General features: G+C 40.7%; 1 protein-coding gene across 7 annotated transcripts in view; it reads left to right on the forward strand.

Annotated features, from left to right (window-relative positions):
* gulp1a (GULP PTB domain containing engulfment adaptor 1a) overlaps window positions 1–26,339 on the forward strand; it is a 125,293-nt gene that overhangs the window by 86,021 nt on the left and 12,933 nt on the right. For all 7 annotated transcript variants that reach the window (XM_034693455.1, XM_034693461.1, XM_034693462.1 and 4 more), the window contains 2 exons: window positions 18,690–18,751; window positions 25,582–25,653. In XM_034693455.1, the coding sequence (XP_034549346.1) occupies window positions 18,690–18,751; window positions 25,582–25,653 (134 nt within the window). The remainder of the gene's footprint in view (window positions 1–18,689; window positions 18,752–25,581; window positions 25,654–26,339) is intronic.

Consider the following 26,339-nt stretch of genomic DNA (forward strand, 5'->3'; position numbering starts at 1 on the left):
AAACAGCTTGATGTGTTTACCACCATCTGTCCCCCTCCCTCCTGCATGAATCAGCAGACCTAGAGAAGTCTTGGACAGTGCAGGGGAAAATGTCCGGGGCCCAGGTGGTGTGCTGGGATTTAATGATATTTGAGTGTCATAATTCACTTTTTGCCATTACAGCGTGTATTTCAGGAGGCCGAGATGGTGATCAGGGGTGACCGGTATTACCTTCTCGCCTCATATTAAATACAGCTCCATACTTTAAACTTCAGCCTCAGAGCCTGCAGGAGAAATGATTCATGAGTGCCTACAGTGCTGTTTTACTTTCTTGTAATGTTAGTATTTTGAGTTTTTTCTAATGTTTTAATTCATAAAGTCAACACAATCTAAGCAACAACTTTATCCAAGTCATTAGAATAATAATACATTTTCATAAAAAAGTTTTGATGTTTTTTAATTTTAATTTCAGATTCTTAAGGGGCTTCAGCAGCTTTAAAGGTTATAGAAATAAGTTGCCACGATTTTTTAACTTTGGGAATAAATGCTGTAATTATAAAAGCAAAGTCAAATCAAATCAACTTAATTCTCAAGCAAATTTCAAAACAACCAAGGTAGACTTTTGCAGAGTCAATAGATGCAACAGGAAAACAACGATAACATCACGATAACAGAAAAAAAATCTGTCTGAATCTTTGTTCCCATCTCACAAGGAAGGTCAAAGAGAAGAAGAGACTCTTTAACCTCGGTTTGAAGTGCTCGACAGTGAGGGCAGATCTTATCTGAAGTGGTGAGGGGCGGCTGCTGCAGAGGCTCCCTCCTCTGGTTTTAAGCCAGTTTCAGGCTGAAGACCATCTCGAAGCAGCTGACTGTGCTCTATCCAGTGTGTGAATATGAAGAAGCACTTTAAAAAAAGTGTAAGCTTAAACCCTGGATGTATGGGCAATGCAGCCATATCATTCGACCAATCAGACAAAGCCTCAACTTGCCATAAGCTACCCTCAGATGTTTAAATTTGTTTATGTGGTTGCAACTGTAACATAAGCTCCATATCTGTGGATGACAGAGGACAGCGAAAAGAGAGTGAGACAGAGAGAGAGAGAGAGAGAGAGAGAGGAACTTTTATTTTTGAGGACTTTGGATAGCCAGTCTGTGAAACATGCCAAATAGAGACATGTGAACACATTCATACCCCAGTTGAGAAAGATATAATTGCATATTGCATGAATGCATACACAAATGATGACAAATGATCCCTTATATGCATATCTGTGATTTTACAATGACACCACTGTGTGTGTGCATATGACTGCCTTCAACCTGAGATCATGTTAGAAAGTTATTTTCAGCTGAAACTAGACATCATTTTATAGTTGAGGTTGGCTGCAGAAGTGTAACGAGCTCCCCTGCTAAAGGGAAAGAAGACAGCAAACAGACAGTAAAATGTTCTGTAAATAAATGCCCCCCAGACAGTCTAGCACACTCTGTACATTTGTTTGGAACTGCAAAAGTTCCCTCCATTCACTAGACGGCAATAAAAGTGTGTTAAAGCCTCTTCACTGAGAGGAGGACAGCAGTTTCCTGACCTCCACCTTGCACTTTAACATCCAACCACCAACAAATGCCTGACCCCAAGGCTTCTCTCTGAGTTTAATTTCTGCAACACTTGCTTCTGTCAGGTGGTGGTAAGTGTAGAGTATAATTTATGACCTCTGAGCATTTTCACTGGATCTCTGAGCATTTTCACTGGGCCTCTGTGTTTGAAAATAAAGAAAATGTTGACCAGGAGGTGAAAACTCCCCTTCAATGTTAATCCTCTGATTAAGATTTAATTAAAAAATGAATAAAGGCATTTATGAAAGTTTGATTCACGTGGCAACCTCAGGTCTTAAAATATGAGTCCAATGCGGAAGTGCTAAAAACTGCAGTTCATCGAGTGTCCGCTTGAGGCTGACTCTGGAAGTACCGGAAACCACATACACACCAATTCAAAAAAGCTGATCTTTACAGCAGAAATAAACATGTTTACAGCCTGGTACAAAAGACGAGTGTAGTGTGGATAGCTCATTTCTTGATCTGCACACACTGTACGGGGTTGAATTTTTTTCTAACGTGGCAATTTAAACGATATTGAGATTACGAGTCATCCAATGAGAGGCACAGCTGACTTGATTGACAGGCGGGAATACTGTAGCTGTTGGCTAGGAGGCTCAAAGCCCGCCTCTTTACGTCACAATCGCTCGACAGCAGCAATATGGCTGCCGCTGACGATTGGCTTCAAAAGAGCGCTTCAGAAACAGATGGGTGACGTCACGGATACTACGTCCATTATTGATACAGTCTATGGTTTGAATGGGTTTTTAAATGATTCAGAATCTTAAACTGTTCCCACACTGAGGAAGATAACAGTATCCTGTTTGTAAAGCTTTGAGTAAATCCAGACCAGACAGTCAGTTTGATTCTTGTTTATTCTTGTAATAATTTGATTCCTCTGCAAACATTAAGTTGTCAGTTATGCAGAAACATTCACATCACTCAGAAATATAAACTGATATTCAAAGATGTTTGTACTTTTAAACCCTCCGGTGGGTTTAATGAGTTTTCAGTCTCTGCTGAACTCTAAATATGTCTAACAGCTGAGAATTGTCTTGTTTTGTTAATGCTGTCAACATTAACTCTCTCTTATAATCATTTGTATATATTTTGTTGATTTGTTTATTCCTTACGCGTTCACTCTTTTCTTATAACACAGACAGTTGGTACGAAAGCTTCACAATGATAACAGCTTGTCTCTCATTCTCACCTCTCGTCTTTTAGTGGGTGATAGTTATATTTAAATAGCCATCTGAATAGCCAGCACACAGTCTAACACGTGTATAAAAGTCCAGCAGTTTTTATTTTCTCATAACTTCTCCATGTCCTGACTGGCTGTAAGAGTGATGACTGGCACTGGCCCACTTTACTGATTTACCTCCTGCTGTATCTCCATGTCTGGCTGTGTTTTGTGGTCCCGATCACGTCTAGCAGGTGATGCCAACGGGGATCTTGATCATTTTTATCACCCATGTTTATTGCCCCATGCTGCTGGACGTGACAGCCGCTGAACAGTTGGACTCCACAGAACTCATAGGCACTTTTTCTAATAAGCCACAGAGCAGGAGAGAACATAACATAAGTCACTCAGTAACATATTATGTAGTGTATCATCAGTGTCACCTCATGTGACTTGTTAAATGGGTATTTCGACTTTGCAGCTGATGACATAGCACAAACTGTGCGGTGTCTCATTTGTGAGTGTATTAGCTACACGTTATTTGAACTAATGCAGTACAACACAACAGCTCTGCTTATATCACGTCTTCATCAAGGTTACAGTCATCTAAACAGGTGTTTTCGAGGTTTTGGAGTTGTTGAATGATGCTGAGTTATAATGTGATGTGTTTTAATACTTAACCTTGCCTTGCAGATATTTTATTTACGATATAAAATCATAAAGAAGGAATAATTAGCTGAGTGTGAACTACGAGTACAATTCTTCAACAGGCAACTGAGCATGTCTCAGTATGTCACCCCTTGTTTTGCCATTACTACTTTGTTTCACATGTTGTGTTCCATACTGGATTCTGATTGGTCAATACTCAACAGCAGCAGTTTTTTTATCTCTTAACAGTAAACTGTTGCTGTGGATACCCCTCTTATCACACACTCTAGAGCAGGGGTTCCCAAAGTGTGGGTCTGGACCATAGACTGTAAATAGAAATGGACAGCGTTGCTCCGCCTCTTCCCGGTTCTGAAGCCAAAAAATCCCCCTCCTGGGTGCCGCCATTGTGCAGCCAGAGCCTGTGAAGCCACTGTAATAAGCTCCGCCCTACAGCGTGACGTCACAAGACGCTGTGTGCCCTTTGAAGTTTAACTCCACGGCGGCTGTGAATCAAAGGAAACCCAGAATTAAAACCCCGTTTTTTTCATTCTAATAACTAACGAAAAAGAAACTTTTCAGAAAAAAGAGGCCTTGGACACAAAACAGTCAAATACTAACTACATATCACCACAGCATACGGATGTGAGAAACATTCGTACGACGTGTATTTATTTTGTAAAGTTTGACTGCTCCCCCATTCAAATGAATGGGGGAGACAGATTTTTTGACCTATACTGCAGCCAGCCACCAGGGGGCAGTCACACTGCTGAAAGCCTCACCACCAGCCACCAGAACCTCTCCTTTGGTCTGGACCCCCTGGGGGGGTCACAAGACACAAATGAGGGGTCGTGAGATGTCTTCAAGAATGTTTTTTTTTCCAAGTTATCTAAAAATAGTACATTTAACCCATTATAGTAAAAAATTTACAAAAATAGTAGCTAAACTTGTAATACAACTTCGAAAATAGAATATGTAATGAGTTTTCTGCCTTTCTTTTTGCCAGATGACTCCTAAGTTTAGGGTTAGTGAACGGTTAACTATCAAAAGCATCAGTAGCAGCAGGTTAATTCATAACAGCACAGGAAACACAGACACATGCTCATATAGGTAGGCTAATTTTCTGCAGACATTAAATCACTTAGAGGGACAGTGGCGGTTGCGAGTCTTTGGCACCCATATTTTTGGGGGTCGCAGGCTGAAAAGTTTGTGAGCCCCTGCTCTAGAGGACTAGCTGTAATAGTCTAAATCCACCAAAAATGTCAGATGTAAATGTGGCGATGGTTTGTGCTCTGCCATAGAGGAGAACACAGATGAGAAGAGAAAGGGGAGGTTACATACTCAAAACTGAATTCTGGGACAGAAACATCTACAGAACTGAACAGGGAATGAATGAAAAGTGTAGTGGCTGAGTCTATTAACCCTGTTTTAGTGCCTACAACCTCAATTATTGAGCCCTTTTCATTTGCACTTTGTATTGCTAGGTTAAGAAAGTTGTCCTGCATCAGTCCACTTCCCTTGGAGACCATGAAGTCTGTTTTAAAATGCTCTTTGTGCCTCACATCTGCATTTTTGCAAGTAAAAACATAAAAAACTATTGATTTAAAGCATGTTGTAGAGATAACAGATCTACGCTGGGGCATTGTACCGCTAAAAAACAAGTGTGGTTATTTTCCTCTCTGCACAGACCTCCACCATTTTTGACTCCGCCCCTTCTTGAAATTAAATGCTCAGCGATGGAGAAGTGACACCGAAAAGCATGGCCTTGCTCCAACAGTTGAACCATGATCACTCTGTGGAGAGCAACACAAAAACACTGATACAAACATTTTTTTTTGCACAACACTGAGTACTGAAAACGAAGGACTGCTTTTGAATTCATTACAGAAAAAAGAAGCTGCCAGTGCAAAAAAAAAGCGGCATTGATAGACACAGACCCTTATTTAAAAAAGCACATTGCAGGACAGCAGTGTTTAAAGAGGGATGAATGGAAAAGAAAGAGTCTTTACAGTGATGAGGCAGGTAAACTAAATCAGGTGCTGTGCTGATTAATGTGGTCTTGTTCACCTTGTTTTACTTCACTGTCAATGCAAATGTTTGGCTCAATCTCAGTAACAACACAAGTAATTGCAGGCTTCTCATTATAAGGCTGCAGTATCAACCAGTGCCATGGATGCAGCTCTGACTGTGAGTGCAACAGACTGTTTTCAACAGAAGAAACATAAGCTTTTAAAACCAATAGAAATTGATAATGTATAGTGAGCAGATTGTGGACGACCTACCCTGCTCATCCTGTCAGGACTCCACAATATCAACCCACTAACTCTACATTATAGCTGTTGGAAATAGCAGATACTTTGTTATTTTAGTATAAATGTGGTTTTGTAGCTAGCATGCAGGGTTTTAACATTCCTTTGTTTGCAAAAGTGGTGCAATATTCTATATTTGTGCAAAACTACTCTTCCTCTGTTTGATGATCTGTTTAACAATGAATGAATGAATGAATGTACAGGGCCAGGATCAAACCAGTCCACATGGCCTCGTCTTTTTTGTGTGTCTCTCTCTCTCTCTCTCTGCCTGTTTTGTCTGTAAAGATAGATCAGTTTTCAGATTCTGGTTGTGTAAGTCTTGTTGTAGATTAGCTGTAATGTCACAAAACCCTGTCTAAAAAATCACATCCATCATGAGAATAGATACAGTTTCTGAAAAGTAGTAAGTTAGGGTTTTATTCGTTGAGGTTGTCCTTAATGATATACAACTGTACTAAAATGCTCACAGTTACAGCAGAGACTCTTTATAGTGCAATAACAACAAAAGTTAGTTCCTGTAGAAGCTGTACTTTTCCACTGATGACAATGAAAAAGGTTTGACTGTGGAGTTACAATGTCATCATGTCCTGATGACGCATTAAGAATTTGTCAAACTTATTAATTCCATCTGGGTTTGGAGGCAGAGTCTGATCCCACAATGTGTATATGGACTTAATTTCATTGCAGGTCTCTGTAATTAGCTGCATTATGTCTGAGCTGATTGGCTGCTGTAAAAATAAATTGCTATTCTGTCATACAAACAGATGGCAGTTGTAGATAGGCTATTTTGGTCCAGAAAGCATAATGACTGGATGTAGGATGACTGTGCAGTAGATGAGGAAGGTGCTGCGTTTGGCCCAGATTTCCCTGCAGCAGCTGGAATCTGAGTTTCTCAGGTATTTGGGTGACACACATTTTTCTCCAGTTTGAATAATTATTTGCCAAGGCATGGGGAATTCATTACTGAGTGTGAAAGTCCTGGGACAAACTACAGGACATATGCTCCATTCAGCCTAAAATAGTTCCAGATTTTCGATCTCAGTGGCTTAATCATGCTCATCTTTGGTGAGACCACACTGAGTGGATGGACTATTTGATATAGTCACAGACACTGATTCATCTTTACCTAAATTTTCATTATGCACCTGTCTCTGTGTCACAGCCTTGTCCAGATTCATTATGTTGTTTTTAGACTGTCTTTGTGTCTATTTTTGTCTGTGTCCGTCCTCCCTGCTCTTGTGGTTCTTATAAATCAGGAAGATCAGGACTGACTTTCTCACATTTGTCCAAACATTCACTGGAGAGTGGATTGATTAGAGTTTAGTTGTCAAAGGTCAAGGTCTGCAAAAAGTTTTTAATTCAAGAACCCATCGGCTTATTTTCACACAGATCCACATAAATGTTGAAAAAAGTAAAAAGTAAGTGATGACCTTTAGAGCTGAAGATCAACTTTTGCTGTGAACTGAAATATCATGGAATAATATTTTCTGGACTTAATTCCTGTCCCATTCTTTTGAAAGCAGTATCTCAGAAACTTCCAGAGGTCATTTCATCGAATTTGGCACAAACATTCATTTGAGTTTAGGGGACAACTGATTCAATTTCAGTGGTCAAGTGCTTGCATCAGTAAAAGCTAACATCCAACCCAGTATCATGAATGTGAAGTGGAATATCTGACATTTGGCTCAAACATCCTATCATACTCGAAGGTAATGTGAGCAGGTTTTGTCGGTTAAGTTTTCATCTGTATTAACAGATTCACAGACAAACATAATCTGTAGTTTTCGACCCTTTAGCCTTCTCTTTTTTCTCCATGCACTTTGGAAATACGTGAAGTTGTGCCATAATCCTCCACTCTGGTTTCCATTTGTGTTATGTTTGCAGGCTTTGGTGTACGCATAAAAAAACAGTCAGCGTGGAGAGCAAAAGCAGGCAGATTGCACACCTGACATCCCCTGACCTTTCTGAAAATGTATTTATCTCTATGAGTAGAAATCCGCCTGTCAGGGCAGTGAACAATGTCATTCCAGATCAAAAAGTAAACATAAGTGAGAAATCTGCTTTTTTACACAAACCTATCAGCTGAGTGTTCCGATCTAAAAAGTTATTTTCATCTAGATGACAGACCCCAGCTTGACTTTTCATCTTTAACACTCCACATTGTTATTTCGGCAAACTTATGACCTGTTAATTGTGAGCACATCACAATAAATCTGGTTTGTTTTTCCTCCTGCTGAAGTAAGCAAAGTGTCTCTGTGTGTCTGCTGTTGAACTGACACCTAATAGAAACAGATGATCTGCCTCTTCTCTGAGGAATGTAATGGACCAGGAAATGACAGCGTCTACATCGCAGATGTTAACGCCACACAGAACACGAGATCTTGGCTGATAGTTGTTTAATACTCACTGCCAGCGACACCAAAATCGCTGAGAAATTGGCATCTGTTCCCAGAAGCATAAATCACACGGCATCATCAGGCGAGGAAAGCTGATAACTGTTGACGGGTTCCAAGATTTGGTCAAGTTCTGATCTCATTCAGGCGACACCTCGGCACAACTGTGGAGATTTTCTTTTAATGTGTTTTCTTTTTTTTTTTATCTGTCGGATAAAAAAACACCACCTGTGATTGATTGATTGACTGTCGGACACTTTCGCCTCACACCTGTTTCAGCTGTTTGTTCTGCTGTCAGGAGAAGGCTCTCCTGACAATCACATACTCTGCAGTGAAGCACAGAGAGAGAGAGAGAGAGAGAGAGAGAGAGAGATCCTCTTGTCTCTGTGACCCCTCTTATTTAATTCCCTCCTACTTTTAGAGTAGTTTAGCTTCAGGGTCATTTATCCGAGCATTGGATTAAACAGATCCATCTACATCCGGCCCACATTTACACAGCCATTCTTTTGAGAGGACATCAGTGGATGCAATTGCATCTTGACTGCTTACAGAGGCATACAACCATGAGGCAGTAATTCTAGTTTTATTCGATGTCCTCTCTCCCTCATTATGGTTCAATCAACAAAAAGCACTAATATAGAAAATTACATGCTGAGGAAACACAAGCTTTTTTATTATTATTATTATTAATTTCCTCCTGGCTGTGTTGGCTGAACTGCTGGACAGTATAAACAGCGGTCTGAGTGATGCTCGGCTCAGACATGTATCCTCCAAGCATTACATGATGTAATCACTGATGAGGCATAATTTGATCTGAGAGCAAATAAAATGACGGTGGTTTTTCCTCCTTTATGTGATTAATGTATACCCGGCGACCTCAGACTGGAAGGACGCTGTGATGTAAAAGGAGAGTTCAGAGCTTTACTGTCATCGCCTGTATGTCAGCTCTGACTGTGCTGCTTTATAAAAACCATATCAGCATGTGATGTGATCATCTTTGATCATTTCTGTTTTTGGCCCTATAATCCGCGTTAGCTTTGAATGGGTCCCGAGCCATATTTTCTGCATTCAGTCCTCACATTAAATTGAGTGATCTCTTCAAGACATTTCAAAGTATCAGAAAAGAGACGCTACGTGAGCCAACAGAGGCTTGACACAGAAACTGAAGCGCTTTCACCGTGTAATTAAACCCAAAACAGTAACCGTGTAGTGTTCATCTCCTCCTGTCAAGCAGGTTCCATGTTTCCGCCTGTATGGAAACTGTGCAGTTATATAAAACTGCATTGAATAGTAGGGAGCTTGTGAATATCTGTCCATTTTTTTCAAAAGCGCTGACACGGTGGAGACAAAACCCCAGGGAGAGAGGATCTCTCTGAGGACGCACTGTCACTATTTCTGTCACTGCAATATTTTGCATAGGCCTTTATTTTGCATTTCACTCTGGCATCATACTCTCTGTCAAACAGAGGTTGACGTAAAGAAGCAGATGGATTTTTGTTCCCAGACAGTCACATGTTTTAAAATGCATTATCTCAGAGCAGCACCGTCCTGCAGGGCTTCAGCAGAGGTTTTGTTTAGGTCCCCCTCTGCTTGGAGCTCATTTGAAGTTGTCTCCTGCATGATGGAGAACTGTGCATACCCAGCAAATTCATTGTGTGTCATTGATTGAGCACTGCAGTGTATTAGGCTATTGGCTGTCCATTGCTCATGGCCCAATAGAGAAATGGTGTACACACAGTGCAGCACTCGAGCTCTAAGAGGCTGCAGATAAGCTATTGGACAAATGAACACAAAATAAAGCAATGGGGTTAAGACAGACTGTGTTTTACAAGGCCTCTTATCTGAAGTGGTAATGGAAGGGATTAATAACTTTAATAAGAAGAACTTTTATTTTGTATTCTACCTGTCAGTCAAAAGTAACAGTGTGTGAAAAACTGCAACGAAAGCAACCGCAGATAACAAGAACAGCCAGAAGAGAGTACCCAAACAAGATGATTTCAGTGGAGAGTTTTACTAGATTATTAGAAGCACTTTATGATCCCTGTGGGGAAATTTGCCTTAGGCAGATACAGCCTAGTGCAACTTGATGTAATATGGAAACAAACACAGCAACAACAAGACAGGCTAATAAACAAACACGTCAAAGCAGAGGGAACAGAGCATAAATTATACAAGAAATAAATTCATAAACATGCACAATTATAGAAAATTAAAAAATAAAATAAAACTCTAAAAGGCAACAGAAGAGCTGACGTTCAGTGAAATTAGCATCTTGACTGTTCTGACAGCATTCAAGAGAAAGTAAGGAAGGACGTGAAGAAGTGAGGAGCTCCAGAAAAACAGAGTGCTAGTTCTCCTTGAGAGCATTTCTCACTGTTGGATTGAAGACCATTTATCCTCTCAATGCCTGGACTCACAGTGAAATGTGAGATAAGGAAAGGTGAGATAAAGAGAAATGCAGCGGGGAGCTTGTAGATTATGAGATACTGTTTGGAGAAAGCTCTGATAGATCTGCACCCGCTCTGGGTTTAGAACATTTGTAGCCGAGGTTAGACGTGATTTTTGATTTAGACAGAGTTAATACCCATCTAACAATTAGGGGCCTTTACCAGTTTTGATAGTCCCAACGTAGACATAAGTTACAATTTAAAGCCTCTGGAAATGTAAATGGAATATTTAAAATTCACATAGAATATCAAAATGTAATTTGTAATCAAGATTCAACAAAAATCTGAGTGAAAGTAAACATTCATAACTATGAAAAAACTCTGTTGTAGTATGTACACGCAGAGGAGCTCGGCTCCAGGTGTCAGACTGTTTGTCTAAACTCTGAGCTGTTTGGGGAATGTTAGTGAACCGGTCCTGAGGAAAGTTAGTGAAACGGTCCTGGTAGAAGTTAGTGAACCTGTCCTGGGGATAGTTAGTGAACCTGTCCTGGGGATAGTTAGTGAACCGGCCATGGGAATGGTTAGTGAAGTGGTCCTGGGAATAGTTAGTGAACCGGTCCTGGGGAAAGTTAGTGAGCCGGTCCTGGGGAAAGTTAGTGAACCGGTCCTGGGGAAAGTTAGTGAACCGGTCCTGAGGAAATTTAGTGAACTGGTCCTGAGGAAAGTTAGTGAACCTGTCCTGAGGAAATTTAGTGAACCGGTCCTGAGGAAATTTAGTGAACCTGTCCTAAGGAAAGTTAGTGAACCTGTCCTGAGGAAATTTAGTGAACTGGTCCTGAGGAAAGTTAGTGAACCTGTCCTGAGGAAATTTAGTGAACTGGTCCTGAGGAAAGTTAGTGAACCGGTCCTGGGGAAAGTTAGTGGACCAGTCCTGGGGATAGTTAGTGAACCGGTCCTGAGGAAAGTTAGTGAACCGGTCCTGGGGATAGTTAGTGAACCGGTCCTGAAGAAAGTCAGTGAACCGGTCCTGAAGAAAGTTAGTCAACTGGTCCTGAGGAAAGTTCGTGAACCGGTCCTGGGGAAAGTCAGTGAACCGGTCCTGGGGATAGTTAGTGAACCGGTCCTGGGGATAGTTAGCGAACCGGTCCTGGGAATAGTGGTGCAAAGAGCAGAGAGAAAGCTATACAGACAGATTACAGGCAGTATTGGATTAACAAACAAGCTAACAGCCAAGACAACATTGAGGGGAGCTGGCTGAGATGTCAGGAGACGGTCTGAGCAGGAACGGAGTAGTTTTGTTGAACATGTGTGCACGTGACTCAGTGTTTCATTTCTGATTTGTTGGATATTTATTCTATATATATTCTTTATTCTATATATCAGGTTAAAACAGCCCCCTTAAAACCCAGTGTTAAAAAATGTTATTGAACGTATTTGAAAATGGATCAAAATTGAGTTCTAACATTTTTACATAATTTTTAGTATTAACATATGGTCTGAAATATCATAGGTATAACGTTTTTGTTGATTTGGGTTACCAGAGGCTTTAATCCTCACACCTGGCTCTGAGTAGGCGTGAAGTCCTTGGTAAAACATGGGTTGTCATTGTGCATCTTTCTGAAAGAAGGGTTAAGTTGGAGGATGAGGAGGAGCAGAGGGTTTAACCAGCTGTTCTGTTCTCTGCAATAGATTACATTCCTTAGAAACGCATGACAACTTCCAGCTATGCTCCCACATTTTTTTTTTTATGAGCAGAGATTATTTCCTCACAATAACTGGAATGAGGAATGAACCTGTTAGTCTTAACCAAAGTTACTCAGTGCTTCTATAACTTTTCTTTTTCACCCTCTCCAAACGGTCGCCCATTTATATCTGTCTCCTGTGTTTAATTAGTGCTGTTATCTATTGGCAGTATTTCAGGCTCTGTTTCACAGACTTGCAGATAGATCAAGTGGAAACTAAAACCACACAAAGGTAGGATTCACTCGTAGAAAAACAAAAGAGAGTGTTAGACATCAGGATTAATAATGAACAAAATGTTAGGCTGAAGCGTTATAACTGTGGAGCTGGAGGGGATAATTATTATCAGCAGCAGCAGTGAGTGTGGTCTTACATGCATGACAGACTTGTGACCTTTACGCTTCCATATGAGGTAACTGGTTCTCCAGGAGACAGGAAAAGCAATGCACCCCCCGTCTCCTGGAGCTGCAGGTGGTCAACTCAGTGTGAGAGTGAAGCATTGACGCCTTTCCACTTGTCACCTCTTGAGCTTTCTCTCCTCTTCATCCAACACCTAACAAGTCACCCACACACACTGACCTTCAGATGTCACAGCTCATACTCGCAACGCAACACTCATTCTTCTATTTTAGCGACCAAGATGGCATTTGCAATTTTTGCCATTTCCTGAATGAAAGAGAGTGGAAGAAGCATGCCCTCCCCGTCACCACACCCTTCCCTCTTTTAATCAGAACAGTGTGTGCTGACACCTCGGAAAAATGTCAGCCTACCTGCCATGCCGCTGTGTCAGCCCCTCACCACCCTCCTCCTCCTTACTCTTACTCAGGATTTACAGCTTCTTAGCCTCCTTAGCTCTGAAAACAGGACATGCATCACCTGTAATCAAGTTTCATTCAAAAGTCCTGTTAGGAAATTGATTGCACTTTGGAGGAGAGTGCTGCAAGGTATGTGTGGGGATAGTCTCATGGCAAACTGCTGCTCAGTAAAATTAAAAGGAAAACCAGTGAAGTGGAGGAAAACAGTGAAGAAGTGAAACAAAGCTACCATATTTGTGAGTCAGTCGTTACTTCCTTTTGTTGTTCATACGTTTTTATATCTTTCTATATCTGTATATCTTCATTGCGACATTGTGATTTCTAGAAGGATAAAAAATGTCTTCTTTACAAGCCAAGAGTCAGTGTTGGTTTCCTCGTGAATAATAAGCTTCACTTACAAACATCAGCAATTACAATTAGGCAAATGTAGTGCACCAAATTAGCACTAATTAGAACCAGACTTTGAATTCATCAAGTCACTTAGGCAACAACATCAATGTAAACAGAGTCATTAGCATACTTGTGCAGAGGACATGGCAAAGTTGATGCACATCGTTTGCACCTTACAAAGTCTTGATTAATGCAATCAACCTACAGGAGTTAAACGCCCCGAGGACACTCTCATACATCTCTTAGTCTCTGGATTCATTAACGGGGTGATAAACGGTTTATGAATGCAGAATGAAGAAAGGACAGGGTGGTTAATCAGTGGATGATTAAGAAATGCAGGAAACAATCAGTGACCTGGAATCATATCTGATCCTTTCCTCATTTGGTGTTGGTGTAATCTTTGAATACGATCTCCATTTTAATTTGGCAGTAATTAACTGTGTTAATTTTTGATATCCGGGTCAGACAGTGTCTGAAAATGTGTAATATTCATTTCTGATTTTATTCAGAATTGAGTGGATCTAAAATTAAAACATTTCCTTTGATGTTTTCTCATTTTTAATCAGTTTTGAAAGTAAAAATCTAAAAAAAACAAAGCGCTACTAAAACCATCCCTCCATCACACCAAGAGTCTGCTAACTCTCAACATGATAGGCCGACAATACTTGATTTAATTTAGATATGTTTGATAGATGAAAGCTCTGAGATGATGATAAAGCACTATCACATTAACTTAGTGTGCAATATGCCGTTTTGATATGACAGCAGCTCTTCAGAGTTACAATAACTTCTGCAGAATATCAATGAACACAGACAGCAGCTTCAAAAACTCTCCAGACTGTCACTTACTAAAAGGCTTATTGTCAGTGGGTAGAATTATTTCCAGTGGCTGACAGCTGGGTGGTTCACCAAAACAGAAATACAGCATGAATGCTGGACCTCTTGTGCTGTCAATATTCAATGTCAACAAAGAGTAGCTGCAGAAAGTGTGCAGATGTTTCCTGTATTTGGGAAAATACACACCAACCATGTCTGTAGGTTTGTAAATACATGGAACAGGATTAAGTAAGGGATGATGTATGGTTAGCAGGTTGTTATGGGAAAAATAATCCCAACAGGGTGAGACAAGACCCCAACTGCTAACCATACATTAGCTGTAACGGGTGGTGTTAGGACCCAAAAGAAGCAAACAAAAACAGAAAAATGCAAGTTGTTTCTCTTTAGTGTAGAAACACTCACACAACAATACAATACAAAAAACAGTTCCGTGGGGGGAAAAGCAGAGAACGTCGTCGAGGAGGCAGCAGGATCAGAATCAGGTATCAGTCCGTAATAAAACACAATCCAAGTAGGGACAAGGAAGAAGACAGGTCGAAGACAGGAAGGGGGTCTGAACCAGGAAATCAAATCAAAAAAGAGTGCTGGAAAGTCTTTCATGAGAGCTTAGAACAATCTGGCAAAGAGTTGGTGGACAGGGGAGGTTTAAATACTGTCTTGATGAAGATGAGTTGCAGCTAGGTGCTCAGGTGAACTGCTGATGTAGCATGCTAACCGAAGCTAACATTTAGTCACATTGTTTACCAATATGAAGCTAACGGAAGCTAATGGTTTCACCTCACCTTACGTTCTGTGGTGTCAACAAGCAGAAACTACATGTGCCGGAACTCTTTTCTGTGAATTGATTTGACATGATGTGTGATCAGTTTGCCTCTGGTGTTGCTCATGTTAGTGAAAGTTAATAACCATCATCAAGGGGTTTGGACCAATCAGAATCAAGCATCCTACAAAACCGGAAGATCAGTACGACACCCGGGTGATAAAGCATCTTAAAGCATCTTTTGTTAAAAAGAGAAAGAAATGATTCATTAGAGTCTAAATGAGTCTGTCCTGCTCCTACAAGGAGAGGAACAGACGTGCAATAACCATGAGTTTGCTTGCTCCTCCAGCTCAGCCATTCTTCTACTCTTTTTAGGTATTTAATGTAGTTGAGACTACTTTGAGCTTTTTGCAGAATCGACATCTTAACACCATGTGAGGCAAACCAGTAAAAATAAGCCGGATCCTAAGGTATCTGAGTACTATCTTGTCATTGCTAACTTTAACAATCTACCTTTCTGTCTTTGACATTTCTTTGACTACCTTGTTAGCTTAAGTCTGCAGAAGACTCCAACTGCTTGCTCTGAGTGCAAAGTCAGAGTGTGCACAGGTATGGAAGTAAAAGAGATGGATAGGTACGCCAGACAGACTCATTTTAGAGCTTCAACAGCCACAGATACTATCTTTTTTGCAGTTAAATCAGAATTATTTATTCTTGTGCTGTTCGGATGCACTGTTCCCCAGGCGAAACTTGTACGGGCCAATCAAGGAACTCGTTTTTACATTTATCTTGCAAGATTCCCATCCTCCATCGATGATTAAGAGTTTCTCTTGTCGCAGTCTGCCCCTCACGTCTGATCACCTGCAGCGTCTGACACGCTCTGCAGGTGATCCTCCTGTTGCTGCATTGATTGAGGAGTTCTGTCTCATATTAAGTATGAACGTTTACATACCGCTGTTTAAAAAGTTTCGTGCAGCAGGTTGCAGTTGTTTAGATTGTTTCAGATTGCTGCAAACAACTAAATCATTAATAAGTCTCATCCACACACCTGTTGTGATAATGATACTGAGTGAGAGATTTTAAAATGTGAGGTGTGTCCTTTCAATCAGGCTGTTTATTTAAGCTGCAAGATTGTCGGTCTTTACCTCTGCTTTGCTAACACCACCATGCCCTGCACCACCTGCAGACTCAGACTACAGGGGGTTTAAGATTTAATGTTATCACTCCTCATTTTCTGCATGTAAAGTTAATCTCTAAGGGGTGATGAGGTTCAGAGCCTAGATGACAAACACAAACAATGTTCTGCTGCTGAAATAAAGTTTCAGGACTAAATAATGAAGCTGTCAGACTGAACAGCTTTTTGATTAGCTTCGAAATAAACTGTCAACACTCACTGTACCGTTGTTTGTGTTGCTCTGTGAAATTTCCTTGAAAATGATGACAGCGCTTCATTGCATTTAGAATATCTCATCAACACATTGTTTATAAACATGTTTGCTCTTTCCTGATTAGTTTTCCAGATGCCCGATCAGTCAGTGTTTTTTTGGTATTTCATTTTTGGAGATTTGCAGCAACAACAAGCAGAGAAAATTATTGTTTTTTGTTTCTTTTTATTCCAAAACAGTCTTTATTTTACTTTTGAGGCAAACATATTTCAATTTAAATACATTGTCTTGCTTTTTTTTTTTATTCCTTTCATAAATGACTATGGCTAATTGCAGAAGTTATATCTGTTAATGGATGAGGAGCAGTGTTTTGCTTTAAACAGAATATAATTTCTTGAAGTAAACTGTAAAATAAGTTGTCTAAGAACTAAAAGAAAGAACTAAACCAGATGGAACCAAATTGTTAATTGGGTGTAAATGTCTTCCTTTGCTCTAACTGGTTTATTATATGGCCTTCTGTCAGTGAGCTTGAGCGTTTTCAATTGTTATTAAAGAAAACAAATATGATAATAAAAATATAATCAGAAAAACAAGGTTTGTTCATTTAAGGAGCACATGATGGTGGTTTCATATATTTGAGTTGATTTGTATAAGATTAAAATAAAAATATATCTAAAAAATATGATCAGTGCTCTGGGAGTGACAGTTTTTGCCTCTCAAACTTCCACATGTCCACTTCATTTGTCCTCTTCTTTACCAAATGAGTGCTTCTATAGCTCTCACACAGAGGACAGGTCTGGTGTTCTGTGCTCTGAATCCTCACTGTGAGGTAAACTCTCTGCTGCATGTGAGGTACCGCTATCTGTAGTGAGAGCTCTGTGCTTTAGCCTGTTTGTTTTCAATACCTTTGCAGGTTGTTTCACAGAGGTCAGGAGTAACATCAGTGCAGACAAATGTGTGAGAGTGTACTTTGTAATGAGGATTAAACGTTTTCATAAAATCCTTGGAGATAGACATCCACACTCTCTCTGAATCAGTGGAGTATGTATGATGGAAGACATCATCAATAATTGTTTTTTGGATGAGATGTTACATGCTCGGCTATCTTGCTTCCAGACCGTGATACACTTGGCGATGGCGCCGCAGATTTGCAGTCACAGATGTATTGTCATCTGAGTCTGCGACAAATGTACAACAATGTTTACAGAGAGTCACTTTTTGTTTACCACAGCACAGATTTGAAAGACGGCAGTGCTTCCTCATGTTGCTGCCCCTCCTCACGGCTCACCATTTTAAAGTAATGTGTTAAATCTGACACCAGCGTTGTCAGCTTTCACCAACTGTATTTATTTATTTTCATTACCTCTATAGGAACAGGGCTGTCCTTTGGTTCTCACTGAAGAAGTTGACAAGCATGAAATAGATAGCAGAAATATTCATCACAATACCTGTGTGATTTAGCATATTTTTATGTATCTGCATGATACAAGCAAAACAGGAACCCTACTTAAGATAGTACTCTACTGGCTGCTAGTGCTCAGGAACTCAACAGTGAACCTTTAATCTGTGACATCTAAAGCACACCTTGCATCTGTCCAAATAACTCCAAACCAAATACTTGATTTCCTGTAGAGTTTGTCCAGTGCTCGGTGTGAACACATTTCTGGAGGAGTGGGCTCATGACTGGAAGGTCGCAGCTTCAATTAGCAGACCTGCAGGATGGATGAGGGTGTGGAAGTGAAGCAGTGTTTGCCCTCACTTCATTGCCACTCAATGTGTCATTGAGTACGGCCCCAGCTGTTCCTGTGGAGCTGTTCAGCCCACAACAAATCAGACTGTGTGCAGCATACCTGTGAATGTGTGTGTGTGTGTGTGTGTGTGTGTGTGTGTGTGTGTGTGTGTGTGTGTGTGTGTGTGTGTGTGTGTGTGTGTGTGTGTGTGTGTGTGTGTGTGTGTGTGTGTGTGTGTGTGTGTGTGTGTGTGTGTGAGAGAGAGAGAGAGAGAGAGAGAGAGACAGAAAGTGTGTGTGTGAGTGAAGCAGATCCTGAAAAAGAAAATAAATGCTGCTTTCTGAATTCTGGTCTTTTTTTCTTGAACCTGTAACCACCCCAACATCTGATAAATAATCCTGCTCTGGAATTAAAATCCTCCTTCTCTGTGAGTCAAAGTGCTTTGCTCTTGTGCTCTTTCTTTATGTAACATTTATTCACTAGTCGATTTATGGAGACCTGTGATACAGACTACTTTACTGAGTGAACTGTTTTGTGTCATTTCAGATAAATCGTGGATGCACACCCCGGAGGCTCTGGCCAAGCATTACATACCCTACAATGCCAAGGTAGGTTCATCCATCAGACTGTTGCACGGTGCATGATAAGAGCTCTGAGGACTAAAATCATATGTAAAGAATAATCTTTAATTGCAGATAAGAGGCTTTGTTTATGGAAAGCATTACTTTTTGCTCTTTTTGAAGAGTTGGACGTGTTTGTTATTATAACTTGGCCACAACAGAATGCCTCCTTTTCCCCGTTCACTGCTCCCTCTCTGTCAGCTCCATCAAACCTGCAGCTCTCAGTCCTGGTTTTCCATGATGCATTTCTTCTGAGGCAATGAGGCCTTTCATTGAGCAGAGTCAATTCAGCTTTGGAGCGTTATTTCTGAAGTTGTTTTTTCCTTTTGGAACATATTTACGACTTTACATCACCCATTTCTTTTCACAACAGTCACCTTATTTCAAGCAGCTATTGAAGATGTAATATATGTGTTGATTTTGGCGCCCTCCTGAACACACTATGTTCAAATGATCTTGGTCTTGCCATAATGTGCATCCATTATGCAAGCGGGAAAAGAAAGATTGAACTTCTGCATCTGTTTGTTGCTCATTAGGATGTAATGTAACACAGGATTTCAACCAGATCCATGTCCGGTCCATCTCTGATCTGCTGCAGTCCTGCTCCGTGCTCTCTCGTCCGTCAACACCCACCAGTTGCATTTTTCAGAACGCAGCACGGAGCAGGACCGCTGGACAGCTGGAGTCATGTGACCGAGGTTTTCCCACAGCTATCACTGAATCCAGGATTGTCCTCCCCCTCTCCTCATCTATGTTTACTTTATCAGCCTCTGGAAAGCTCTGACTTGATGACTCAAAGCCTGGCTCCGCTTGAAATGACATTTTATTTTCATGGTTAAAACCGATCTAACGATAACACAGTGTTTTATTTTGAAAATTAACCGGGTGTTTTCATGTTGTTTTGGTGCCTGACTTCCTGTCCTGCTCATCTGTTGAGATTGATGCGTCGTATTCCGGCATCCGGCAAAAAATAGAAGTCTTGATTATCTGATCCGTTGTGTTCCGACCTGCCGAAACGCAGCCGGAACGCAACGGAGCAGATCCAGTGGAAGTTAACACATTGACTAGAATGGAAACCTATCAGATCCGGTGCTGTGACGGATCGGAGACAGACCGGACACGGATCTGGTGGAATTGGGCCGTAACTGTAATATGAAGACAGTAAGACCTTGCTAACTTTGTTTGAGTAGCGCTCACACACATTGTTTTGTCTGATCAGTGAAAGTTTGGTTGATGAAGTCGATGAAAAGTGGGATTCTTTGTTGTAGTTTGAGCCTTGTAAGGATAAGCTCACAGCAAGAAACATCTCGGTACCGAGGCCAAGTTGAGTGTTAATAGCCAGTTATATAACTACACATTTGTTCACTGTGACATCTGTGGACTGTATAGAGAGCCATCTATGCATCTCAGTGTATTGAACAAAGAAAATAGACTTCGCACATATCTGTGTAGGAGGGGGACAGACCATCAACCTGACTTTTGTTTCCACCTGAACTCTGTACCTCTTCATGTCAGCCTGGTAAAGCTTCACTTAGTGTTTTTTTATCTCTTTGCAGATCATGTCCTGTACATTTGTGTGAAAATCTCCATGGTTGCAGAAATGTAACAAAGGCTTTTCTGGTCTGTAAAATTCAAAACATGACCTTGTGACAACAGCGACAGGCTTTAAGATTAGACGGTCGGTCTTCTTGTTGGTGCTCTGTTTTCTGTTTCTAGAACATCAAGTGTTGAATTGGGCTTGTTAAGAACTCCTCATAGTAGGTTAGAGAATCATGTGACAGTGATGAAATGATTATATTTAATGGTGTTTGATTACATTTGGATGCCGCTGCTCATTATTGTAGATTCAGTCCTCCAGTGCATGCAGTTGTTTTTCTTTGTGCTGCGTTGGGGTAAAATCCTCCTTGTTAAAGTTTGATTTCAAAGTTTCTTGTGTTTACTCGTCTTGACTTGTTTATTCATTAATGTTTGAACATCAGGGGTTTATGTGAAGTGACTCAAGCCTCTGTCAAAAGCACCCAAACTTCTGATCCGTGAATAACTGAAAGTGAAGTGGCACACTCAGTGATGACTGAAACATGGCTTGAGATAAAACACTATTTGAAAAAGTCTCTCTCAAATCCAACCAACACGTCTGAGAGGAGGGCTTTGTGACCTGGGGAGCACTTCCCTGTCAGTCTGCTTTTTCTGCTTCATTTTGACAAAGACTTCCCCCTCCTGTGAAGCAGTGAATCACTCTGCTGACATCCTGAGCTTCAGAAAAGTTATGATGGATCTGAGGTGGAGCTCCAAACTACCAAATCCCCCAAACTGCTGAGGCTCTCTTCATGTTTATGGGAGAGGCAGGAGAGCTGGCAGAGGACACATCTTTAAAATCAAAGCATATTGTCAGCTTTCTCTGATGGGTTCCCTGTCGGGCTAAATTTGCTGAGATCTGAGAAAGGCACTCATCAGTGAAGAGATTGGAGGAATGAGGAAGTGTAAAGTGCTGAGACTGTGTTTGGTCAGTTCTCTCCACTTTAAAGCATTCATTAATTTTGAGAAAGATACGCCCAGATAGGGGTTCACTGTGAAGTTAGAGACCGAGGAGAATCTGTGTTTTTGCCTGAAGATTTTTTTTTGTATTTTGCAACTAAAACTTTGGAGGGAGTTTTGTTTGTAACACGGAACTTACTGCAGCAAGAGCTCCTAATGAGAACACTTAGGTCATCTTTTCTGGATCTTTGGGCTAGTTTGGTGGATTAAAGTCTGCAGGAGGAAACTTTTTTATTGCTTCTAACCTAAAGGCTTGACTCCAGTTAGCAACATAAAGATCCTCTGTTTGGAAAATAACATGTTTTAGTACTGCAACAAATCATGTTGATCACTGATTGGTTGGTAAATGCTTTATCGGCAGCCTTTGGGACACCAAACTCGGTTCCCTGCTGAACAATATAAAGTTCTGACCTTTTGTTGCTTTATTAGCCTGCTGTTCAGAGCCCAGAGGTGTCACTAAGGTAGTCCTCAAATTGACTCATCTGGATTGATATTTCTGCTTTTCAAGGACAGAAATCACAAACACTTTTCAACACACGGCTTCCTCACTCCAGAAATCATCAGTTTTATGGATTACAGATTTGTCTATGAAATGATTTTGTCTTTAGTATAAATTATTGAATGAGCTAAAGCTCTGAGACTTTTATATTAGTGTGGATTTATAAGCTGTTTCTGAGTTTCAAAGATTTTCAGTTTTAAATGAAGCATTAAAAAATAAAGATTAAACAGATGATACTAATATTTAAGAAGTGGAGGAAGTGAAATTTATCAAACACAAACCTACCTGATCTAAAATCTTTATCAAGGCCACACTGGTTGTAACGGCACACTTCAAAAACGTATGTTTCAAACAGCAGTGCTCTTATACTGAAGTGCACCTGGAATTATCCAACTATTTTCATCACTGCTTTATGAAACATCTGAAACATTCTCTTTCTTTTGCCAGGTATGACTTATAATAAGGATGTACAGCTTTAGTCAACGTTGTCACTTTGCTAGTTGGCACCAGAAGTACTAGTCACTTAAACTAATGCTGAATATTTATATTAATATCAGCCTGAAATACAGTTCATAAGTTGTGTCTCAAATGTAGCCCAGCCACTCTCCACTACCTGAGGCTATAGCTCTGGTTAATGTCTGCTGCCATAATGCCATAATGCTCTACTAGTCAGAGACTACTGTGCATTTATCAGTTATTTGATCCAGAAAATGGAGATAAAGTTGTTTGTAGGCGGTTTCTGGTGGTTTTCATATTGCCACTCCACTGAAGCCATTTTTAAACAGCACAGGCATGTGGATGTTAACCTGCAAGGAGGACAAAAGGCTGGTGGTGCTAGCTCTGCTAATGTTAGCTACACTCCGCAATTGAATTTGACATTGTTTACCCACTGACTCTCTGATCTCATGTTTAACCTGGTTCGATAAAAGTGTGCTCAATTATTTTTTGCTGAGTGTTTTCCTGCCTCTAAGCTAGTTTGGATTACTGAAATTGTGTTGTGTGAGGATTGTTTGGACCCAGGTTAACAATCTGATAATAATTGAACATAAATAACTTAATAGTAAAATATCATAAGTTGCAGCTTCATTTACTCCAAGCGGAAACCTCCGGTCTCAAAATATGAAGCCGATGCGGAAGTATTGTAAACTGCAATCAACCAAGAATCCGCTTGAGGCTGGCTGCAGAAACACCGGAAACGAGATTTTGCCCAAATAAGGACATGACTGACTCGATTGACAGGCACATAGCTGTTGGCTAGGAGGCTCAAACCCTGCCTCTTTACGTCACACTCTTTTGGATGAGTTCAACATTTCCAATATGGCTCCCGCCGACGATTGGCTTCAAAACAGCGCTCAGTAACAGATGGGTGACGTCACGGATACTACGTCCATTATCTGGTTTGGATCTGCAACCAAACTAGACAAACACAGACTACAACGAACTATAAGGACTGCAGACAAAATCATCAGTGTCGACCTGCAGGACTTGTACTGGTCCCGGGCCAGGAAACGGGCAGGTAGCATCACCGCTGACCCCTCACACCCTGGACACAAATTCTTCAAACTCCTACCCTCCAGCAGGCGCTACAGATCACTGTGCGCCAAAACAACCCGCCATAAGATCAGTTTCTTCCCCCAGGCTGTCACTCTGATGAACTCTAAACCATAACAGTGTCATGCCTGTCAGATAAATACTCTCTGTAAATATACATGTAAGCATACAATGCAACAATTCTCCAAGCAGAATTCCATATTTTTATTTATTTTATTATTTAACTACTATTTTTTTAATGTAAAAACTACCTCTGCTACTCACCGCTGCACTATTATCAGATTATTTTAGTCTGTACATATTAGTCACGCCTATTTGTTGTTCTTTTGTATTTATAGCTGATGTTATTGTTATTAAAATTTTTTTTTTGTATGTCTTATTATTATGCCTTGTACAAAGAGGGCACAGTTTACCTAAGTCAAATTCCTTGTGTGTTCAAGCATACCTGGCCAATAAAGCTGATTCTGATTCTGATTCTGATTCTGATTATTTATACAGTCTATGGATTACTCTGAAAAAACATATATCAGAAATGTACAGTTTCATAATCATGCTGTATTATTACCCTGTGATCAACCTGCAGTCTAAGGTTTGTCCGGGTGGCATTTCCTCTTTTGAACATGTATTTTTTATAATTACTATTTCTAAATTGACATTTAAAGCTGCAGTTGTCCTCTTCTACAGCTCATCTGTATCAGTGGGCTAACACTTTAGCCAGAGAGATCTCATACATTTGGCTTTTGTGCACCCTTTGAGTTCCTGACCTCTGGATTATTGGAGGGAAGAAAATGATAAAAGAAGAGTCAGTGGGCTTCAGGGATCACTGAGTCAAACATCAACAATCGTGTCACATTCAGAAGTCACTTATGTTGCACTCGACAGATTCTGCCCTTTTGGAAAATGTGGAGGAAATATCAGAGAGCCTCAGTTTTCTCTCTGTTTTATCATCTCATCAGATACACAAGGAGTTTTAGATATATCGGTGTTCTCTGCATTTTTTATTTCATTTTTGCATCTAAGGGTACACAATCCCTCTGAGGCTGAGTATGAATCTGCACAATGGGGAATGAGGAGGAGGAGGAGGAGGAGGAGGAGGAGGGGCTTTGTGTTGTATGCACAGGTTGATGGATGAGCCTCCGAGCTTGGTCTGCCATATGAAACCTCCCCAGTCGTCCCCCAGAATGCACTGGTCAGGAACAAGCGTTACTCCAGTCTATTCTGGGATTCTGTCAGCAGTGCTCTCAGACATGTCCTTAAGAGGGTAGAGTACATTTGTCACACCGGTGCAGAGTGCTGACACCTTCGAATAACTGCTCAATCTGTCTTCTGGTTCTATCGATAAGTGCCATTTTCACAGTTTTTAAGAGGCGACGAAGAAGCTGCTTCACAGAATGTCAGAAGACTAATTGCAAAGTTCATGTGATGCCCTAAACAAGTATGATCATTCAAATTAGGTAAACTCAGGGATGCTGTGATTCATGCTACAACAGTGAATAGACATTTCTGAAGCTTCACTCAGAGCTTGTTGCTTCATGGAGACGATCTCTGTCTGTCTGAGCTGTTTGTCGTGCTCCAGTGGGAGACACTGTTATTTTGTTTTTCCCTAACCTTTAAGGGGCTGACACCAGTGTTTATTAGGTCTGATATTGGAACAGGCTACAAACATTAAGCCCAGGAGGCACTGAAGCAGTGTGTGTGACTGGAACAATTACCGCTGCTGCCAGGTGGAGAAAACATGACGTGCAGGCACAAATGCTAATGGCTCCATCTGTTGGAGAGCGGCAGAAGTGCTGCTCAATGTATGAGTGTGTGAGTATGTGTGTGTGTATGTGTGCCCTCATTACATGTATAAAACATATGCTTTGTTACCTCATGAAGAGGAGTTGTAAGATGATAAGACTTTGTCTCAGGGGGGAATGATGGTGAATGATCTGCTGCAGATGTTTTTTACCCTCGTTTGAACTTTAAAAGTAAAGGAACCAGATGTTTTTGACTCAAATGTCGTCCGTGTTTGGTATGCAAATTTGATAGTGTTCATTCTTTATGCTGATGGAAATCTGCTCTTCCTCGGTTCTACACTTTATGATCAAAGAAGTACTCCTCAGTCGGCTCCAACTGTCCTGAAATGCCTTCTCTCTGCAACCTTTACATGATGTATAAGAACTGAATCCTGTCCCATTATGTATTTGTTCTCTTGCTGTAAATCATACATGTCTTTTTGTTCTCTCTGCAGTTCCTCGGAAACACAGAGGTTGAAGCCCCAAAAGGCACCGAAGTTGTGAAGGATGCAGTCAGAAAACTCAAGGTAAAGCCAGTCCTCAGATATAGCCGTGCAGCCTAAAGCGTAGAAGAGTGTTCTTGAGTGACCGGATTGGATAGTTGCCTCAAAGCAGTGGGGGAGGTGGGAGTGAGTGACAAACAGTCCCCTCCCTCATCAGTTACCAGCAAGGTGCCCTTGGAGTTTTTCAGCTCCAGGGTGTGGATGTCTATAACTGCTGGATAAGCACAGCAGCTTGCTCAGTGAACCCTCACTGAGTGCATGCAGAATTCAATAAAACAATAATTATCTGCCTTGAAACCTATTGTCCCTTACCCCAAACTCCACTCCAGCAACCTCAAACCTTTTTCAATACCCAGCACACTTTAAAACTCAAAGAGGTCTTCAAAACAACGAAACTTAACGTACACTGAGAGAAGCCAGATACAATGCACTTAAACTCTTGGCGATTAGTATGCCCCACACTTCCTTGTTGAATGAGATGATCTAATTACATGCTGCAGTCTGAATTTGCATACTAAGAGGGGGGGGAAACAATTTCTCCAAACAATATAATCCATTAATACTTAGCTACAGTGTTAGTGTTAATGCCACTTATGTAAACACTAGTGTGCAATAATGCTATTTGTTATGTATGCTTATTACAGCTACACTAATTATTTATTTGCAACAGTTTAAATGACTATTTGTAATGTTAAAGGTGTTGCTCATTG

This window comes from Notolabrus celidotus, chromosome 10 (genome assembly GCF_009762535.1).
Source record: "Notolabrus celidotus isolate fNotCel1 chromosome 10, fNotCel1.pri, whole genome shotgun sequence".
Taxonomy (NCBI): Eukaryota; Metazoa; Chordata; class Actinopteri; order Labriformes; family Labridae; genus Notolabrus; species Notolabrus celidotus.